At 46.4% G+C, this 16,547-nt stretch overlaps 1 protein-coding gene across 1 annotated transcript in view; it reads right to left on the reverse strand.

Annotated features, from left to right (window-relative positions):
• The window catches only part of elapor2b (endosome-lysosome associated apoptosis and autophagy regulator family member 2b), a 119,962-nt gene that overhangs the window by 22,013 nt on the left and 81,402 nt on the right, over positions 1-16,547 (reverse strand). The window contains exons 8-15 of the mRNA XM_070897061.1: positions 15,845-15,933; positions 13,098-13,278; positions 9,396-9,524; positions 8,530-8,620; positions 8,324-8,426; positions 5,270-5,407; positions 4,903-5,166; positions 1,259-1,432 (exon numbers count right to left, since the gene is read on the reverse strand). Coding sequence (XP_070753162.1) covers positions 1,259-1,432; positions 4,903-5,166; positions 5,270-5,407; positions 8,324-8,426; positions 8,530-8,620; positions 9,396-9,524; positions 13,098-13,278; positions 15,845-15,933 — 1,169 coding nt within the window. The remainder of the gene's footprint in view (positions 1-1,258; positions 1,433-4,902; positions 5,167-5,269; positions 5,408-8,323; positions 8,427-8,529; positions 8,621-9,395; positions 9,525-13,097; positions 13,279-15,844; positions 15,934-16,547) is intronic.

Consider the following 16,547-nt stretch of genomic DNA (forward strand, 5'->3'; position numbering starts at 1 on the left):
ACAACCCCAGCCTATCCAGTCTGTCCTCATAGCTAAAATTCTCCAGTCCAGGCAATCTGAAACAGATTTTAAAGTACAAAACAATTATTTAAAATTACTGTTTTGAGTAATTGTAAGAATGGCGCACATTAAGTTTAAAGTTAGATTGGGTGCCAAATTCAGTGGGACAGCACAGTCTAAGGTTATTAACGAAACACTAACATTGGTAATAATGGGCTCAAGTTTCGGTCTGAGTTGCTCCTATTTTTTTGGAGCAACTAGTTTAGAATGGAGCATCTTAGAAATTGCAATTATCAGCACTTAGTTTGCTCCAGTTCTAGTGAGTTAGAATAATTTCATTTTAGAACAGATTTTTTTTTCAAAAGGGGGCATGTCCAGCCACTTACGCCTGTTTTGCAAGTTTAGGCGAAAACTTACTCCAAACTAACTTAGAATGGAATAAGTGTAGATTTTTGTACGCTCAGAAAAACCTTGCCTACACTTATAAATTAGGCGCAGGGATCGAGAGATGGGGGGGGGGGGGACAGGGAGGGAAGGTTACAAACATTATTACACACTTCACTTTTACAAATAAAGAGCCATCATCAATAATAAATGATAAATAAATCAATAAATCAACCAACAAATCAATCCAAAAAAAATAATAATAAAAAAAATCAATCAATAAATAAAAAATGAAGTTTCTACTCACCTCCTGCAGCACCGACCGGGAGCCCTCCAACAGCGCGCTGAGACGGGGCCCTCCCAGGAGATGCCGGGCGAACGGGCCCGATCACCGCCGCCGATACCACTTTGGGTGGGGCCTGCCCCCAGCGAGAGGCCGGGCGGGTAGGCCCCACCGCCGATGAGGTAAACGGTGTTCGGCCACTCGCCCGGGATTGAGGCGACTCCCTTCGGCCAGGGATAGGGTGGTCGCCCCGGAGACAGGATGCGCTGGGAGGGCCGGGAGCTACTGTGCACGCACGCAGCTGCCGGCACTGTTTCAGGCGCAGGGCTGTAGCTCCGCCCCCAGCAGCTCCTGCCGCGCCGCGCCGCGCTGGAAACGGGCCGACAGATATCGGAGAATCGCGAGGTAAGTATTCGGCGCAATTTCTGTTCTACAAATTAGGCGGGTCTCTCCGATGTGCGCCGTTCTAGCGGGGCTCCGAAACTTGAGCCCAATGTGTTAATCAGAAAACCCCTCTGCACCATTTCAGTAATTATTAATCATCACAGATCAGAGTTAATTTAAACTTCCAACAGAAGAAAAAAAGCTTACCTCATTTCCACATAAACTTATATTAAAAAAATGAAAGTACTTTGTCCCTTTGGAAGTGAAGCTGGGCCCGTTCATTATGGAAGCCATGCCACTAAAATTGCTCAAGTCAAATTTTAAAGTGTGATTCTCCAAGGCATGAGTGAAAGAGCAGTCGTTGAAGCAAATGGAGTGATCCTGGGGGGAGGAAGCAATCAGTGTTCACGTTATATTACAGCTTCAGCACTACACACGATCGCATTTATTGGTGGCTGCAATAATGTCCGCGTTCACTTTCCACACATATACTTTGCACTGTCAACACATGGGGGTCCCAGCATAGTTATATTATTAAAAATAAATAAACACACAGAGGTGATGAGTGCAAACCACGTTTAAGATTATAGGAACATAGGAACATTAGGAGGCCATTCGACCCCTCGAGCCTGCTCTGTCATTCAATGAGACCAAGGCTGATCTGTGACCTAACTGCATTTGGCCTTTGGCCCATATCCCTTAATACCTTTATTTAACAAAAAGCTATCAATCCCAGATTTAAAATTAACAATTGATCCGGCATCAATTGCCGTTTGCAGGAGAGAGTTCCAAACCTCTCCCACCCTGTGTGTGTAGAAGTGTTTCCTAATTTCACTCCTGAAAGGTCTGGCTCTAATTTTTAGACTGTGCCCCTTGTCCTCAACTCCCCAACCAGCGGGAATCGTTTCTCTCTATCCACCCTCTCTGTTCCCCTCAATATCCTAAAAACTTCAATCAGATCACCCTTTAACCTTCTAAATTCCAGGGAATACAACCCTAGTTTGTGTAATCTCTCCTCGTAATTTAACCCCTGCAGTCGGGTGGAAAGAGTGAATTTATTAAGGTGACATTTCTGTTATTTCAGAAACATAACCCTCACACACTGACAGCTTTTGCCGTTTCGGTTTTCAACGGCAGTAGTTAGAATGATGCAAGGCAGTCTGGGAACGGGTTCACGTCACACAGGCAGTAAGTTAGTGTTGACAGGTGACGGACAGCTAGCAGCGTAAGAATCCTACACCTTTGGGTACCAGAGGCGCCACCCACCCTGGGAGTCCCCTGCAACTTCTCCAATAATCCGAGATCCTGAGCTAGCCCAGCTTGCAAAGCCTACTTTGTACAAACGTGGCCAACGTCCCATCACTCTGTGAACACGCTCTTGCAGGAGCACTGCCTGATAAACCGTTTGGGACTGTTACCTTGACGGAAAATTTAGAAACTTGGAATTCTGTAACAACTTGCAATGATGTAACATCACTTACACAATTAATTGACACAGAGGCCAAAATAACCAGACTCAAAACAGTGGTGGGAGAAGAGGTAGGGATAGTAATCCAAGATAAGATGGAGGCAGGCTTGGAGGTGACACTTGTCGGCATCGGAAAGAGGCAGCAAGGCAGGGGATTTGGAGGAGCATTCCAGAAAGTAGGGTCAACGTGGCTGAATGCTCTGCTATCAAAGGTGGCACAAAAGGAACAGCAGATACAAAGGAAACCCCTCCCTATCTCTGTAACCTCCTCCAGCCCCACAAGCCCCCCGCCCAGAGATCTCTGCGCTCCTCCAATTCTGGCTTCTTGTGTAACCCTGATTATAATCGTTCCACCATCGGCGGCCGTGCCTTCAGCTGCCTGGGCCCCAAGCTCTGGAACTCCCTCCCTAAACCTCTCTACCTCTCTTTCCTCCTTTAAGACGCTCCTTAAAACCTCGAGCTCTCGAACCAAGCTTTTGGTCACCTGCTCCAATATCTCCTTATGCGGCTCAGTGTCACATTCAGTTTTATAATTGGTCCTGTGAAGCACCTTGGGACGTTTTACTGCGTTAAAGGCGCTATATAAATACGAGTTGTTGGTGAAAGAACAGAGAATGCGATGGAACGTGGGGCTGGAGGAGCTGACAAACAATTATCCCATAGACGGATTTGTAGATAAGGACATGGATTTTGAAATCAATACATTGGAAGTTGGTGAAGCAATGAAGCTTAGCAAGGACAGTGATTGGAAGGGAACCGGACTTTTGGATGAATTGAAACCTGTGAAGCACATAGCTTGGAAGGCCAGCAAAGGAAGAATTGGAAGACCTGAGTCTGGAAGCAACAAAAGGCATGAAGAGGGGTTTCAGAGGCATTGGCAAGTGAAGTTCCAGAGACATAAACTGACGTGTTTGATTCTGAGGGGGCTTAACAGGGTAGATGCAGGGAGGATGTTTCCCCTCGTGGGGGAATCTAGAACTAGGGGGCGTAGTTTTAGAATAAGGGGCCGCCCATTTAAAACGGAAATGAAGAGGAATTTCTTCTCTCAGAGGGTCGTGAATCTGTGGAATTCTCTGCCCCAGAGAGCTGTGGAGGCTGGGTCATTGAATATATTCAAGGCTGAGATAGACAGATTCTGGAACTACAGGAGAGTCAAGGGTTACGGGGAGCAGGCGGGGAAGTGGAGTTGAGGCCAAGATCGGATCAGCCATGATCTTATTGAATGGCGGAGCAGGCTCGAGGGGCCGTATGGCTGACTCCTGCCCCTATTTCTTATGTTCTTATTGTGGTTAGCATGTGGGTGTTAACGCTGAGCTCAAGGTCAAACAGAACAAACAGGCAGACAAAAAGATGGAGGGGGGACAGAGGTATGGAGGCAGATGAACAATTGCCAATGCTAAGTTGAAGGAATTTGTCTCAATAACGCTCCAATAGTGGCGTAGGAGCTGAGGGTGGTGGCAGAGTTGGAGATCTGCCTGTCATCAACATACATGTGAAAATTGTCCCCATGGTCGATGTCACTAAGGGTCAGCATGTAGCTGAAAAACATGGGAACAAAGGGTGGAGTCTTGGTACACACAAGGTGACTTACAGGGTGGAATGTATTTGCTTCATGGGTCCTTTGCTTAAGAATTCATTGCAACACATTGCTATTAAGAACCAGTTGGTTTATTAGCAAAGGTTTAACAATCACACTACACATTACCGGTTCATCCACCAGGCTCACAACCACCTGCCTCATCGTGGATCCCCCGAACCCAACTGGCTGGGGTTTTATTGAGTCTTGTGAACATCACATGACTGGCTAAGCCACTCCCAACTCAACAGCTCTACAACTCTTTTGTTGAAATATTATTACAAGTGCCCCCTGATTAAAGCAGGGGGGGGGGGCACTAAAACTGACACAATGAAACAAATTAAACTTTGGATAGTAAACTTAAATCAAATTAAAATTTGGTTGCCGGGGGTGATGATGCACTCCAGTCCCTCCGGCGCCCACCTCTCGCGGAAGGGCGCGAGCATACCGGTGGACACCGCGTGCTCCATCTCCAGGGACACCCTGGCTCGGATGTAACCGCGGAAGAGAGGCAGGCAGTCGGGCTGAATGACCCCCTCGACCACCCGCTGCCTGGACCTCAACCGCTCTACAAACGTACATTACACATGGGGCAGCAGGAAAAACCCTGGCAGGAGGTGTGCTGACTTCAGGTAGAAGTGGAACCAGGTTAGGCGGGGTGATGGACACAGGCGGACGGAGTGGTCAACTGCATCCAACATAGCAGCAAGGCCCAGGAGGTGCGGCAACCTAAATAATAATCTACCTTCATCAATGTTAATCTCTCGCTCTGTAGGGCAACAGTACTTTGGTTAGGCACATACATACCTTATTACTTTTGCTGCCGGGCCCACAAGGAATGCAAGCTTCTATGCCATAGGCATGGTGAGCAGAGAGATAGGTGTTGGGTGGGCAGTCCTTGCATTTATTGGTGTCCTTATCGATATAGTGCCCAGCTGGGCACTGCACACAAGAGGGCCTTCTCTGGTCCGTGCCCAGGGCACATGGACGGCAGTGCGAGGCCACGCCATTCTCCGCATTGTTTACCACGATGGAGTAGATCTTCACGTTATCATTCATAAACCTTATGACCTGCAATATTAATGGGACGTTAAAATACACCTTCATCTATCCTGTTATCCACTTTAAGCTTGTTCCATTCAGGATCAACAGCATTAAAAGAACACGGACTTGCCTCTTGTGGCACGCTGGATCTTTGGAAAGCCCAGGTGTAGGTCACAGCGGCATTCTTCGTGATGAGATGAGTGTAAGACTGTCGCTCTTTGTTACCCTCCCAAGATTCCACAACCGTCGTTGACTTTTTATTTATATCCTGAAAATTAGAGGTTGAACATGTCCTGATCTTTATCCCAGTGTAATAATGTGACCTGTCATTACTATAACACATTTTCCAAGACAACTCCCTACATAATGGCATCCTCTTTAAAGTTAAGAGTTTTTTTCTCATCCAAATGTTTTCTTAAGAACAAAAGAATTAGGAGCAGGAGTCGGCCATTCGGCCCCTCGAGCCTGCTCCGCCATTCAATGAGATCATGGCTGATCTTCGATCTCAACTCCACTTTCCCGCCCGATCCCCATATCCCTTGATTCCCTTAATATCCAAAAATCTATTGATCTCAGCCTGGAACGTACTCAACGACTGAGCCTCCACAGCCCTCTGGGGCAGAGAATTCCAAAGATTCACCACCCTCTGAGGGAAGAAATTCCTCCTCATCTCAGTCCTAAATGGTCGACCCCTTATCCTGAGACTGTGACCCCTGGTTCTAGACTCTCCCCAGCCCGGGGGAAACATCCTCCCTGCATCAACCCTGTCAAGCCCAGTAAGAATTGTGTATGTTTCTTTGTATTGTCCCTCACCCTGCCTGGTGCCACCGACTCTGTTTGGGATATGGTCCACTAGGTGCCAGCGCCCCGCCCAAGAGGCAACTCTTCATGTGCGAGAGTAAACAGCGCGTGTCAGCATCGCATCATTGAAAGCAACAGAGCCCGATACAGTCCCATTTCACGCCTGTTCATTCTTCCAGCACAGGTCCATGGACAGCGATCAGCGGTGGGCCCTCTGGCTGATCTCACTCTCAAACCCAGAGGTCCTGAGGCTAATTGGACCTGTCAAGCTGCTGCCCCAGCCAACATCAGCCAACTCCCAACCGCTCAGGGCCTCCGGTCTGTGCGCATCAAGTGCTCGCATTGCAAACTTAGAAGTTTTTACCAAAAATCTTAGCTTGCAGAACGGCAATGGCAGTCACTATCTTGTGGGGGAGAGCAAAACTAGAGGCCATCAATATAAAATAGCCCAATAGGGAATTCAGAAGAAACTTCTTTACCCAGAGAGTGGTGAGAATGTGGAACTCGCTGCCACAGGGAGGGGTTGAGGCGAATAGTATCGATGCATTTAAGGGGAGGCTGGACAAGCCAATGGGGGAGAAGGGAATAGAGGGTTATGCTGATAGATTTAGATGAGGAAAGACGGGAGGAGGCTCGAGTGGAGCATAAACACCGGCACGGACTGGTTGGGCCCAATGGCCTGTTTCTGTGTTGTATATCCCGTGTAATCTTTGTAGTCAGGTGCTCAAGCATGAAAGTTCCCAGTAACTCCTGCTGTTCGACAGAGAGCAAAGGGCAGCAGGATATCCTGGAAGCCAAGGTACTGTCAAAACATCATCTTGCAACAAGTCAGCCTGGGAAGGCAATAAGTATTTGTTTTTTAAATTTACACTTGTAAAATAAAAAATATAAACTTCCCATATTTAATAAGAATATTCAAACGCTTACCCGCAATATCCCTAATCAACATCACATTATTTCTTCAAATATGGCATTATGAGCCTAAACAATTAACTGAAGATACACGAGTGATAAGCACTACCTCACCTTGCCATGGAATTGTTTGATTCTGTGCAGTGTCAATAAGCGGTTTTTGCCAAATTCATCAAAGCCAATTTAAACTAGATTTGAAAAAGACTGGCATTTCTATAGCGCCTTTCACGACGTCTGAAAGCACTTTACAGCCAATGAAGTACTTTTTGGAGTGTAGTCACTGTTGTAATGTGGGAAACGCAGCAGCCAATTTGTGCACAGCAAGCTCCCACAAACAGCAATATGATAATGACCAGATAATCTGTTTTTGTTATGCCAGGGGCCCAGGGGCAGCACGGGCCCAACCCACACTGCGATATGTGTGCGCACTAGGTCCGTGCAGCAGAAGAAGGTCTCCAGTCGTCCTGGTTAACCCTTGCCACTGGACCAAGACCTCGCTCTGTCAAGCCCGTGTGGTGGCTGGTGAGCAACGGTCACCCCACGTTAAAACAATCCACCCACAGGCATCTTCCACCCTTCAGGATATAGTTCGGGTCCTTCACTGAAACACCTGTGAACGCGTCCTTTTTTTGGCGTGGAAGCAAGTCATCCTCGTTTCGAGGGACTGCCTATGATGATGATGATGAGGGATAAATATTGGCCCCAGGACACCGGGGATAACTCCCCTGCTCTTCTTCAAAACAGTGCCCTGGGATCTTTTACGTCCACCCGAGAGAGTAGACGGGGCCTCGGTTTAACGTCTCATCCAAAAGACGGCACCTCCGACAGTGCAGCACTCCCTCAGCACTGCACTGGGAGTGTCAGCCGAGATTTTTATGCTCCAGCCCCTGGAGTGGGACTTGAACCCACGACCGTCGGACTGAGAGGCGAGAGTGCTGCCCACTGAAACACGGCTGACACAGCTTAGGCATTTATAGCACGAATACTACGGTTGGGAAAAGTGACACAAGATCACTGCTCGAGGCTTGGCATGTGCTTGCGATGCTTCACTCATATCTTCATGCAAGGTGAACTCATCACAAATCGATACAGGTCCTGAGGCTCAGCCCGGTACCGGTGACTAGCAGAACATCGCGGGAGTGGACTGCCCACCACTAGGAACTCTGGCCACTCAAGAAGCTATCCCGCAATCGAGGGCAAATTGGCTGAAGGTAGGACGAGGAGGCGATTTTGGGAGAAATATTTTTTGTGAAGAGGATTGTTACGATATGGAAAGACCTGCGCAAAACAACGGGGGAAGCAGAATCTGTCTCAGATTTTAAGGGAGAAATGGATAAATATTTTTGAAAGAAAAAAAAAGGAAGGATATGGGCAAAGCGACTGAGTGGTCAGCTCGGTTAGTGAGTCGGCCAAGGTGTAATGGACCAAAGGCTCTCTCAGGCTGTGAAATGTTACGGCTCTATGCACTCACCACCATGAAGTATAACTCACAGTGTCCGGCACACTGAGTCTCAAAAATGAAGGTGATCCTCCCAACCTCCATTCCACTGGATTGCATTGTTGAAATTGGTGAGCTAAACACAATAACAGAAGATGCGTTAGAAGCTTCCATTCAATGAATAGCAAGATCTTCAGTCAATTTTTGAATCGCTTCAGCAAAATCTACATGTGCCAGACCTAAAGCTGGGAATGTGCAGGTTTAATATGAGATAGTCATTGTCAGAACCTCCAACTGCACTGTGAACGTGATCTCCGGCCACCTCCCACCCTACAAAAGGAAAGAAAAACACATGAGCAACTTCACTTCGAACAACCTAAACCTTGTCCTTCGCAAAGTACTTGGTTTGCACTTTACTTCACATTGTCTTAGTTGCTCAATAGCACGTAAATTACTGTTATAGTGCCTACTAGTGGACTACTGCTGTAACATAACGACTGATGTATTAACCATAAAAGGTCATGTGGCAAGGTCACATGATGACAGTTTCTATTCAGAAGCCATCTTGTCGGCTGTGCTTGTTAGCAGTTGTACAATGATATCACAATTACTACCCTCCCTTTCACTAATTGTACACTGGTTTAAATCCAGCCAAGATACTCTGCTGGCTGCTGGCAAACAGCTTTCTCTCGCGAATGAATGTAAGGACCTTACAAAACCAAAATTAGTCCGGCAATCTCAACCCAGTTCCCAACAGGTGTGGTTCTGCAGAACAGGACCCACCATAATCCAGCCTCATTGGACAATCTCACTCAAGGGCAATGGCTGACATAGATAGTGGGGAAAACGCAAGAGTAGACGCACTCTTCTTGGGATTAAGGTGCGTTGATCGGGTAGAACAAAGGGAGCTTCACTCTGCAATGCCTCAATTGCAAATTTCACAGCCTTGGAAAGCATGAGCAACAGTGTCCAGTTCTGATGAAGGGTCATCGACCCAAAACGCGAACTCTGTTTCTCTCTCCACAGACGCTGCCTGACCCACTGAGATTTCCAGCATTTTCTGTTTTTATCACAAGAGAGAATACATCCTCTTATCAAAACTTACCTTTCATTCTGTCACACTTCGAATTTCCAACATTAAAACACGAAGTCTTCATATTGGCAGGCAAGGTGTTCCACCATTTGTATTCAAAGCCCAGCACGGGCTCAGTCCCAGCGGGGCACTGCTTACAGGCTGGATGAAAATTGAGTGAGAAAGACAGTGTTACCGACATAAAGAGCACCATTGGTTTCTCAAACATTTCTGTATTTGATGGTCTTCTGTGCTTTTCCATGTTACCCAGGCTGCACTCACTAATGTGCCCAGATACGGGGATCGGTGCTCTTCAAACATCACTGTCGGCTGCTTTTGATCGACAAAACGCTGTTGGACTGTGCACTGCGGCCCAGCAGACTCCTGTAGACTACGGGGATCAGGAACATCACAAATCACTGTACAGAGGGGAGAATATCCGTCCACTTCAAATTTTCTTTTTTACTTTCCCTGTTTATAAAAACTTCTGGAACTTTTCCACATAAAACAGAATATCCACATAAAAAGGAGATTTAAGAACATAAGAAACAGGAACCATTCGGTCCCTCGAGCCTGCTCCACCATTCAATAAGATCACAGCTGATCTTCGACCTCAACTCCACTTTCCTGCCTGATCCCAATATCTCTTGATTCCCCTAGAGTCCTAAGATCTATCGATCTCAGCCTTGAATATAGAAACATAGAAACATAGAAAATAGGTGCAGGAGTAGGCCATTCGGCCCTTCGAGCCTGCACCACCATTCAATAAAATCATGGCTGATCATTCCCTCAGTACCCCTTTCCCGCTTTCTCTCCATACCCCTTGATCCCTTTAGCCGTAAGGGCCATATCTAACTCCTTCTTGAATATATCCAATGAACTGGCATCAACAACTCTCTGCGGCAGGGAATTCCACAGGTTAACAACTCTCTGAGTGAAGAAGTTTCTCCTCATCTCAATCCTAAATGGCTTACCCCTTATCCTAAGACTGTGTCCCCTGGTTCTGGATTTCCCCAATATCGGGACATTCTTCCCGCATCTAACCTGTCCCGTCCCGTCAGATCTTATACGTTTCTATGAAATCCCCTCTCATCCTTCTAAACTCCAGTGAATAAAGGTCCAGTTGATCCAGTCTCTCCTCATATGTCAGTCCTGCCATCCCGGGAATCAGTCTGGTGAACCTTCGCTGCACTCCCTCAATAGCAAGAACGTCCTTCCTCAGATTAGGAGACCAAAACTGAACACAATATTCCAGGTGAGGCCTCACCAAAGTCCTGTACAATTGCAGTAAGACCTCCCTGCTCCTATACTCAAATCCCCTAGCTATGAAGGCCAACATACCATTTGCCTTCTTCACCGCCTGCTGTACCTGCATGCCAACTTTCAATGACTAATGAACCATGACACCCTGGTCTCATTGCACCTCCTCTTTTCCTAATCTTCCGCCATTCAGATAATATTCTGTCTTTGTGTTTTTGCCCCCAAAGTGGATAACCTCACATTTATCCACATTATACTGCATCTGCCATACATTTGCCCACTCACCTAACCTGTCCAAGTCACCCTGCAGCCTCTTAGCATCCTCCTCACAGCTCACACCGCCACCCAGTTTAGTGTCGTCTGCAAACTTGGAGATATTACATTCAATTCCTTCTTCTAAATAATTGATGTATATTGTAACGAACTGGGGCCCCAGCACTGAGCCCTGCGGCACTCCATTAGTCACTGCCTCCCATTCCAAAAAGGACCCGTTTATCCCGACTCTCTGCTTCCTGTCTGCCAATCAATTCTCTATCCACGCCAGTACATTACCTCAATACCATGTGCTGTGATTTTGCACACCAATCTCTTATGTGGGACCTTGTCAAAGGCCTTTTGAAAGTCCAAATACACCACATCCACTGGTTCTCCCTTGTCCACTCTACTAGTTACATCCTCAAAAAATTCCAGAAGATTTGTCAAGCATGATTTCCCTTTCATAAATCCATGCTGACTTGGACCGATCCTGTCACTGCTTTCCAAATGCGCGGCTATTTCATCCTTAATAATTGATTCCAACATTTTCCCCACTACTAATGTCAGGCTAACTGATCTATAATTATCCATTTACTCTCTCCCTCCTTTTTTTAAAAAGTGGTGTTACATTAGCTACCCTCAAGTCCCTAGGAACTGCTCCAGAGTCGATAGATTGTTGGAAAATGATCACCAATGCATCCACTATTCCTAGGGCTACTTCCTTAAGTACTCTTGGATGCAGACAATCAGGCCCCGGGGATTTATCGGCCTTCAATCCCATCAATTTCCCCAACACAAATTCCCGCCTAATTAGGATATCCTTCAATTCCTCCTTCTCACTGGACCCACTGTCCCCTAGTACATCCGGAAGATTATTTGTGTCTTCCTTTGTGAAGACAGAACCAAAGTATTTATTCAATTGGTCCGCCATTTCTTTCTTCCCCATCATAAATTCACCCGAGTCCGACTGCAAGGGACCTACGTTTGTCTTCACTAATCTTTTTCTCTTCACATATCTATAGAAGCTTTTGCTGTCAGTTTTTATGTTCCCGGCAAGCTTCCTCTCATGCTCTATTTTCCCCCTCCTAATTAAACCCTTTGTCCTCCTCTGCTGAATTCTAAATTTCTCCAAGTCCTCTGGTTTGCTGCTTTTTCTGGCCAATTTATATGCCTCTTCCTTGGATCTAACACTATCCTTAATTTCCCTTGTTAGCCACGGTTGAGCCTCCTGCCCTGTTTTATTTTTACTCCAGACAGGGATGTACAATTGTTGAAGTTCATCCATGAGATCTATAAATGTTTGCCATTGTCTATCCACCGTCAACCCTTTAAGTATCACTCGCCAGTCTATTCTAGCCAATTCACGTCTCATACCATCGAAGTTACCTTTCCTTAAGTTCAGGACCCTAGTTTCTGATTTAACTGTGCCACTCTCCATCTTAATAAAGAATTCTACCATATTATGGTCACTCTTCCCCAAGGGGCCTCGCACAACAAGATTGCTAATTAGTCCCTCAATTCCAAAGATTCACCACCCTCTGAGTGAAGAAATTTCTCCTCATCTCAGTCCTAAATGGCCGACCCCTTATCCTGAGACTGTGACCCCTGGTTCTAGACTCCCCAGCCCAGGGAAGTACCTTGAGCGTTTTGTTGCAGAAAACCAACACCAAATGCATCCCGATCACTGGTCGCACTGTAACTCAGGGTCTTCGCTGAAAGTCGGCCCAAACAACAAAACCAATTCCTAAAACATGGGCTGCTTATTGCTTCAGCTCGCACCCCAAATGTTTCCTCCTCCGACAATGACTCTCGCTGGGGGATAGTTCTTTGGGCTGGTGCAGCTCCCTCCCTCTCCCGACTGACCACTCCACACACATTCTGCAACTCGACAATGAGGGTTCGCAGGCTATTGGATCCCGGAGGAGATCACAACGGAGCCCAAATCTCGCACAACATCCCACTTTCCAAAGCGCTGACTCGCCGGCAATCATTAGGAATCTTGCCGTTTATCCTCTGTAACTGAGTAGCACTCAGCCCTCAGCCTGCAGCAGCTGAATTGCTCTCCCACTAGCGATCAGTCAAACATGGGCCGCCTACTGTCAGAGCGGCTGAGGACCACATCAGGCCGTGGTTGTATCCTTCGGGCCAACGCACTTACGCTCAACAACTGCTGCGTTTATAAAACTGGTAAAAGTAGATAAATAAAATGAGGACGCTTACAGCTCATTCCGTCCGAGTAGGTTCCCGAAGGACAGGCAGCACAGGTCGACGTGTCGTTGTTGTAGAAGCCAGGGTTACAGGGAGGGCATGGCTTCTTCTCTCCCGAAGGAGGGAGCTTGATCGCTTTTTTAATATCCTCCCTGCAAAGCTTGGGCGTTATCCATTTGTACATGATCTGAGTCTGTGAAACAATGATCAAATGCTCGGTTTTCCTGGGTTCAAAGTGTTTTATACATTATTGAAATGACAGAGCAGACGAGCACAATATTAGCCACGTGATCTTTATGATTGAGCATAAAACAAATGACAAATCACAATTGTATTTGTTCATCTCTCCTCAGTTTTGTAAAGGGTTCATTTCTGCATCGTTTTAAAGTGGAACATCTCAGTATTTTAGTTGGTAAAACGATGAAACTGGTGGAGCCACAGATTTCTCATTGCCAGATTTTCAAACACGGTTCGGGGCCAAAATTGCCCCTTTTGTGCGCCCATTTAGCGCCTCCGGGTGGCCGTGTGCGCCAGGCCACCATTTTATTTTGTCGACCAACTCCACCAAAGGCCCCCCCCCTTCCACTCAGTGCCGCTCTGACAACTGGGAGCCCCTCCAATGAGGTGCAGCGCCTGAGATAGCAATTTCGGCCCCTCAGCTTATGATTCTTTATTTAAGATTCAATTTTATCCCCAATGCTGAAACATTAGGCACAGAGTCAAAAACACGGGAGCCGATTTTAACTCCCTCCACTTGGCAGCAAAGGGGTGGCAGTGCCCAGGAAATCGCGCCGATACACTTACTGCCCATCTCCGACCCACACCCCGGCCCAGGCACCCACCTGCTTCAGGTGAGAGCCTCACTGTGATCGGCCAATAGGCGATGTTCCCTTTAATTCTTCTTTGGGCCGCGCCGTCCCTTTAACGGGCTACGCGGTCCAGTTACAAGTCCACGCACACGCGTGTTTCGTTCAGTTTAAAGGCCAGCTCGCTGTGTATTATCATTTATTAACACTATTAGCAATAGGCACCCTACGACAGCACAGCACCCTAATGCAGCTTTGAGATTCGATTGGGCAGAGCGGCTCCACGCACACTCCGCCCATCAGTGTCGAGCATTAAAGTGACGGCTGGCAGCCCTCCAAAATCAGCGACTTTGTTGTTTTCTTTAAATATGTAAAGTATTTGCGTGTGTGTGGGGGGACCAGGAGGAGCATCAGTGCTATTGCTGGCCCCGTACTAAATGTTAACACTGACCATCAACAAACATGATCCAAATCACAAGACAATCAACAATGCAGCACGGGTCCCTGAAGGCCAGCTGTGCCAGCGGGTTTTAATAAAGCGCACGCAATGTTTGTGCGTCGGAGGCTGCAGAACTCTTTTGGGAGGAAACTGAAACATTAATCCTTAAATCGTGCACCCCGATCTGGGGGGCACACCAAACATTTACAAGGCCCTTTTTTGTGTTTTTTTTTTGTTTTTTTTTGTGTTTTTGTTTTTTTTAAAGTTTTTTTTTGGGCACTAAAATCATATATATATATTTTTTTTTCCCTCCAAGTGCCCCCCACAAAACGTCGGAGGCTGCAGAGTCTGGTTAGCAGCTCGGCAGATACAGGAGTCTAACTCCCCAATCAGGCTCCGTGCCCTGAAAGTTCTCCGCTAGTCAGGGGCGAGTGACTCATTTCGAGTTGGCGTCAAAGCAAATGCTCCAATCCTGGGCCAAGTCGGCAGTGACTCACGTTGACTGTGAAATCAGTCTTGTTACTACAGTCTACTCACTTTCCTTTAAATGCAGATTTCTCAGGTGACTTTCTGCTAAACATTTATTGGACCTTCAGTTGGTTACTCCAGAAAAAGTTTTACCATCAAATTTTATTTCCTGTAGTTACCTGATTACCCCAAATTAATTTTTTAATTTATTCATGGAATGTAGGTGTCGCTGGCAAAGCCGGCATTTATTGCCCATCCCTAATTGAGAAGGTGGTGGTGAGCCGCCTTCTTGAATATAACGGAGTGTCTCGCTGGGCCATTTCAGAGGGCAGTTAAGAGTCAACCACAGTGCTGTGGGTCTGGAGTCACATATAGACCAGACCGGGTAAGGGCGGCAGATTTCCTTCCCTAAAGGACATTAGTGAACCAGATGGGTTTTTACGACAATCCGGTAGTTTCATGGTCACCGTTACTGACACTGGCTTTTTATTCCAGGTTTATTTAATTAACTGAATTTAAATTCCCCAGCTGCCGTGGGGGGATTTGAACTCACGTCTCTGGACCATCAGTCCAGGCCTCTGGGTTACTGGTCCTGTAACATAACCACAATGCTACCGTCCCCGGAAATAAGCAGCAGAATCCCAGAAAAAACAGCCAGATTGTCAGGAACAGACGTGATCACTCAGAATCAGTTATTCACATCGGCAAAATGACAAATGGGATTTCTGTCCTTATATTTACTCAATAATCAAATTGTACAGACCTCAGACAACACAACTGAAGTTCAGGATCTATATTAAACACTGAACTTTTAACATGGGTCCCGTTCGATATTCTGGCGCAGACCGCGTGCTGGCTTACAATGGAAAAACCGGCATGTGCGGAAATGTGAGCGGGCCGTGCGCCCACAGAGAATTACCGGGCACATTGGCCCCTTTACTTGTTTGCTGTCAGTGTTTGCCGGGGATCCATTTCAAATGGATGAAAAAAAATAGCATTTATATTCATAAATGTTACAGTAAAAAAAAAGTGCAAAATTTCGCTACCTTTCTGTCAGCGTCACATGGTGAATGTGTTTGAAAAAAGTCAGTCTCTGTGCAGGGCGGCCGGTTTGTGCACACATTGGATCCTTCGTCTGTAACAATGAGCAACAATGTCACTTGGCAACAAAAGACTTCAGTAAATCACTGAGGAAACTGACTGCTAAAGAATCAGTTTGGAAAATACACAATTCTCACACTCTTGCTATTTCTGGACCAATTCAGCAATTTTAATTAGAAATTTAGGCCAATTGTATCGCAGCCAGTTAGCCAGTACATCATCTAATACTACCTTATCGACAAGGAATTCCCCCATTCCCCCCCATCCCTTCCATCTCCTAACTCAAGGCCCAGATGTCGCCTCAATGCATTCCCATCGCAAAGCAGCCAACAGCAGAAACTCAGGAGGGGTAGGAAGCGATTCAAACCTGGGCCCAGAACTTTGCAGCATCACGTACTTGTGTTCCAAGATGCTGTGTCACCACACCACTCCGTCAGATAATAGTTTTATACAAAGTAAAAAGTTGCGGAGATTCATTAAGATTAACTGACCAGTCTAAAAATGTAACAACTTGTATGAATTACACTTGCTGCACGCCGATGAATCCACTTTAGTTTGATTTTTTTTAAATCAAGATTTTAGCCTGCAGAACAGATCTATTATATATCAAAATCAGTAACTGGGTCTCCATATTCCATTTCAAATTGC

The sequence above is a fragment of the Pristiophorus japonicus genome, chromosome 13 (assembly GCF_044704955.1).
Source record: "Pristiophorus japonicus isolate sPriJap1 chromosome 13, sPriJap1.hap1, whole genome shotgun sequence".
Classification (NCBI taxonomy): Eukaryota; Metazoa; Chordata; class Chondrichthyes; family Pristiophoridae; genus Pristiophorus; species Pristiophorus japonicus.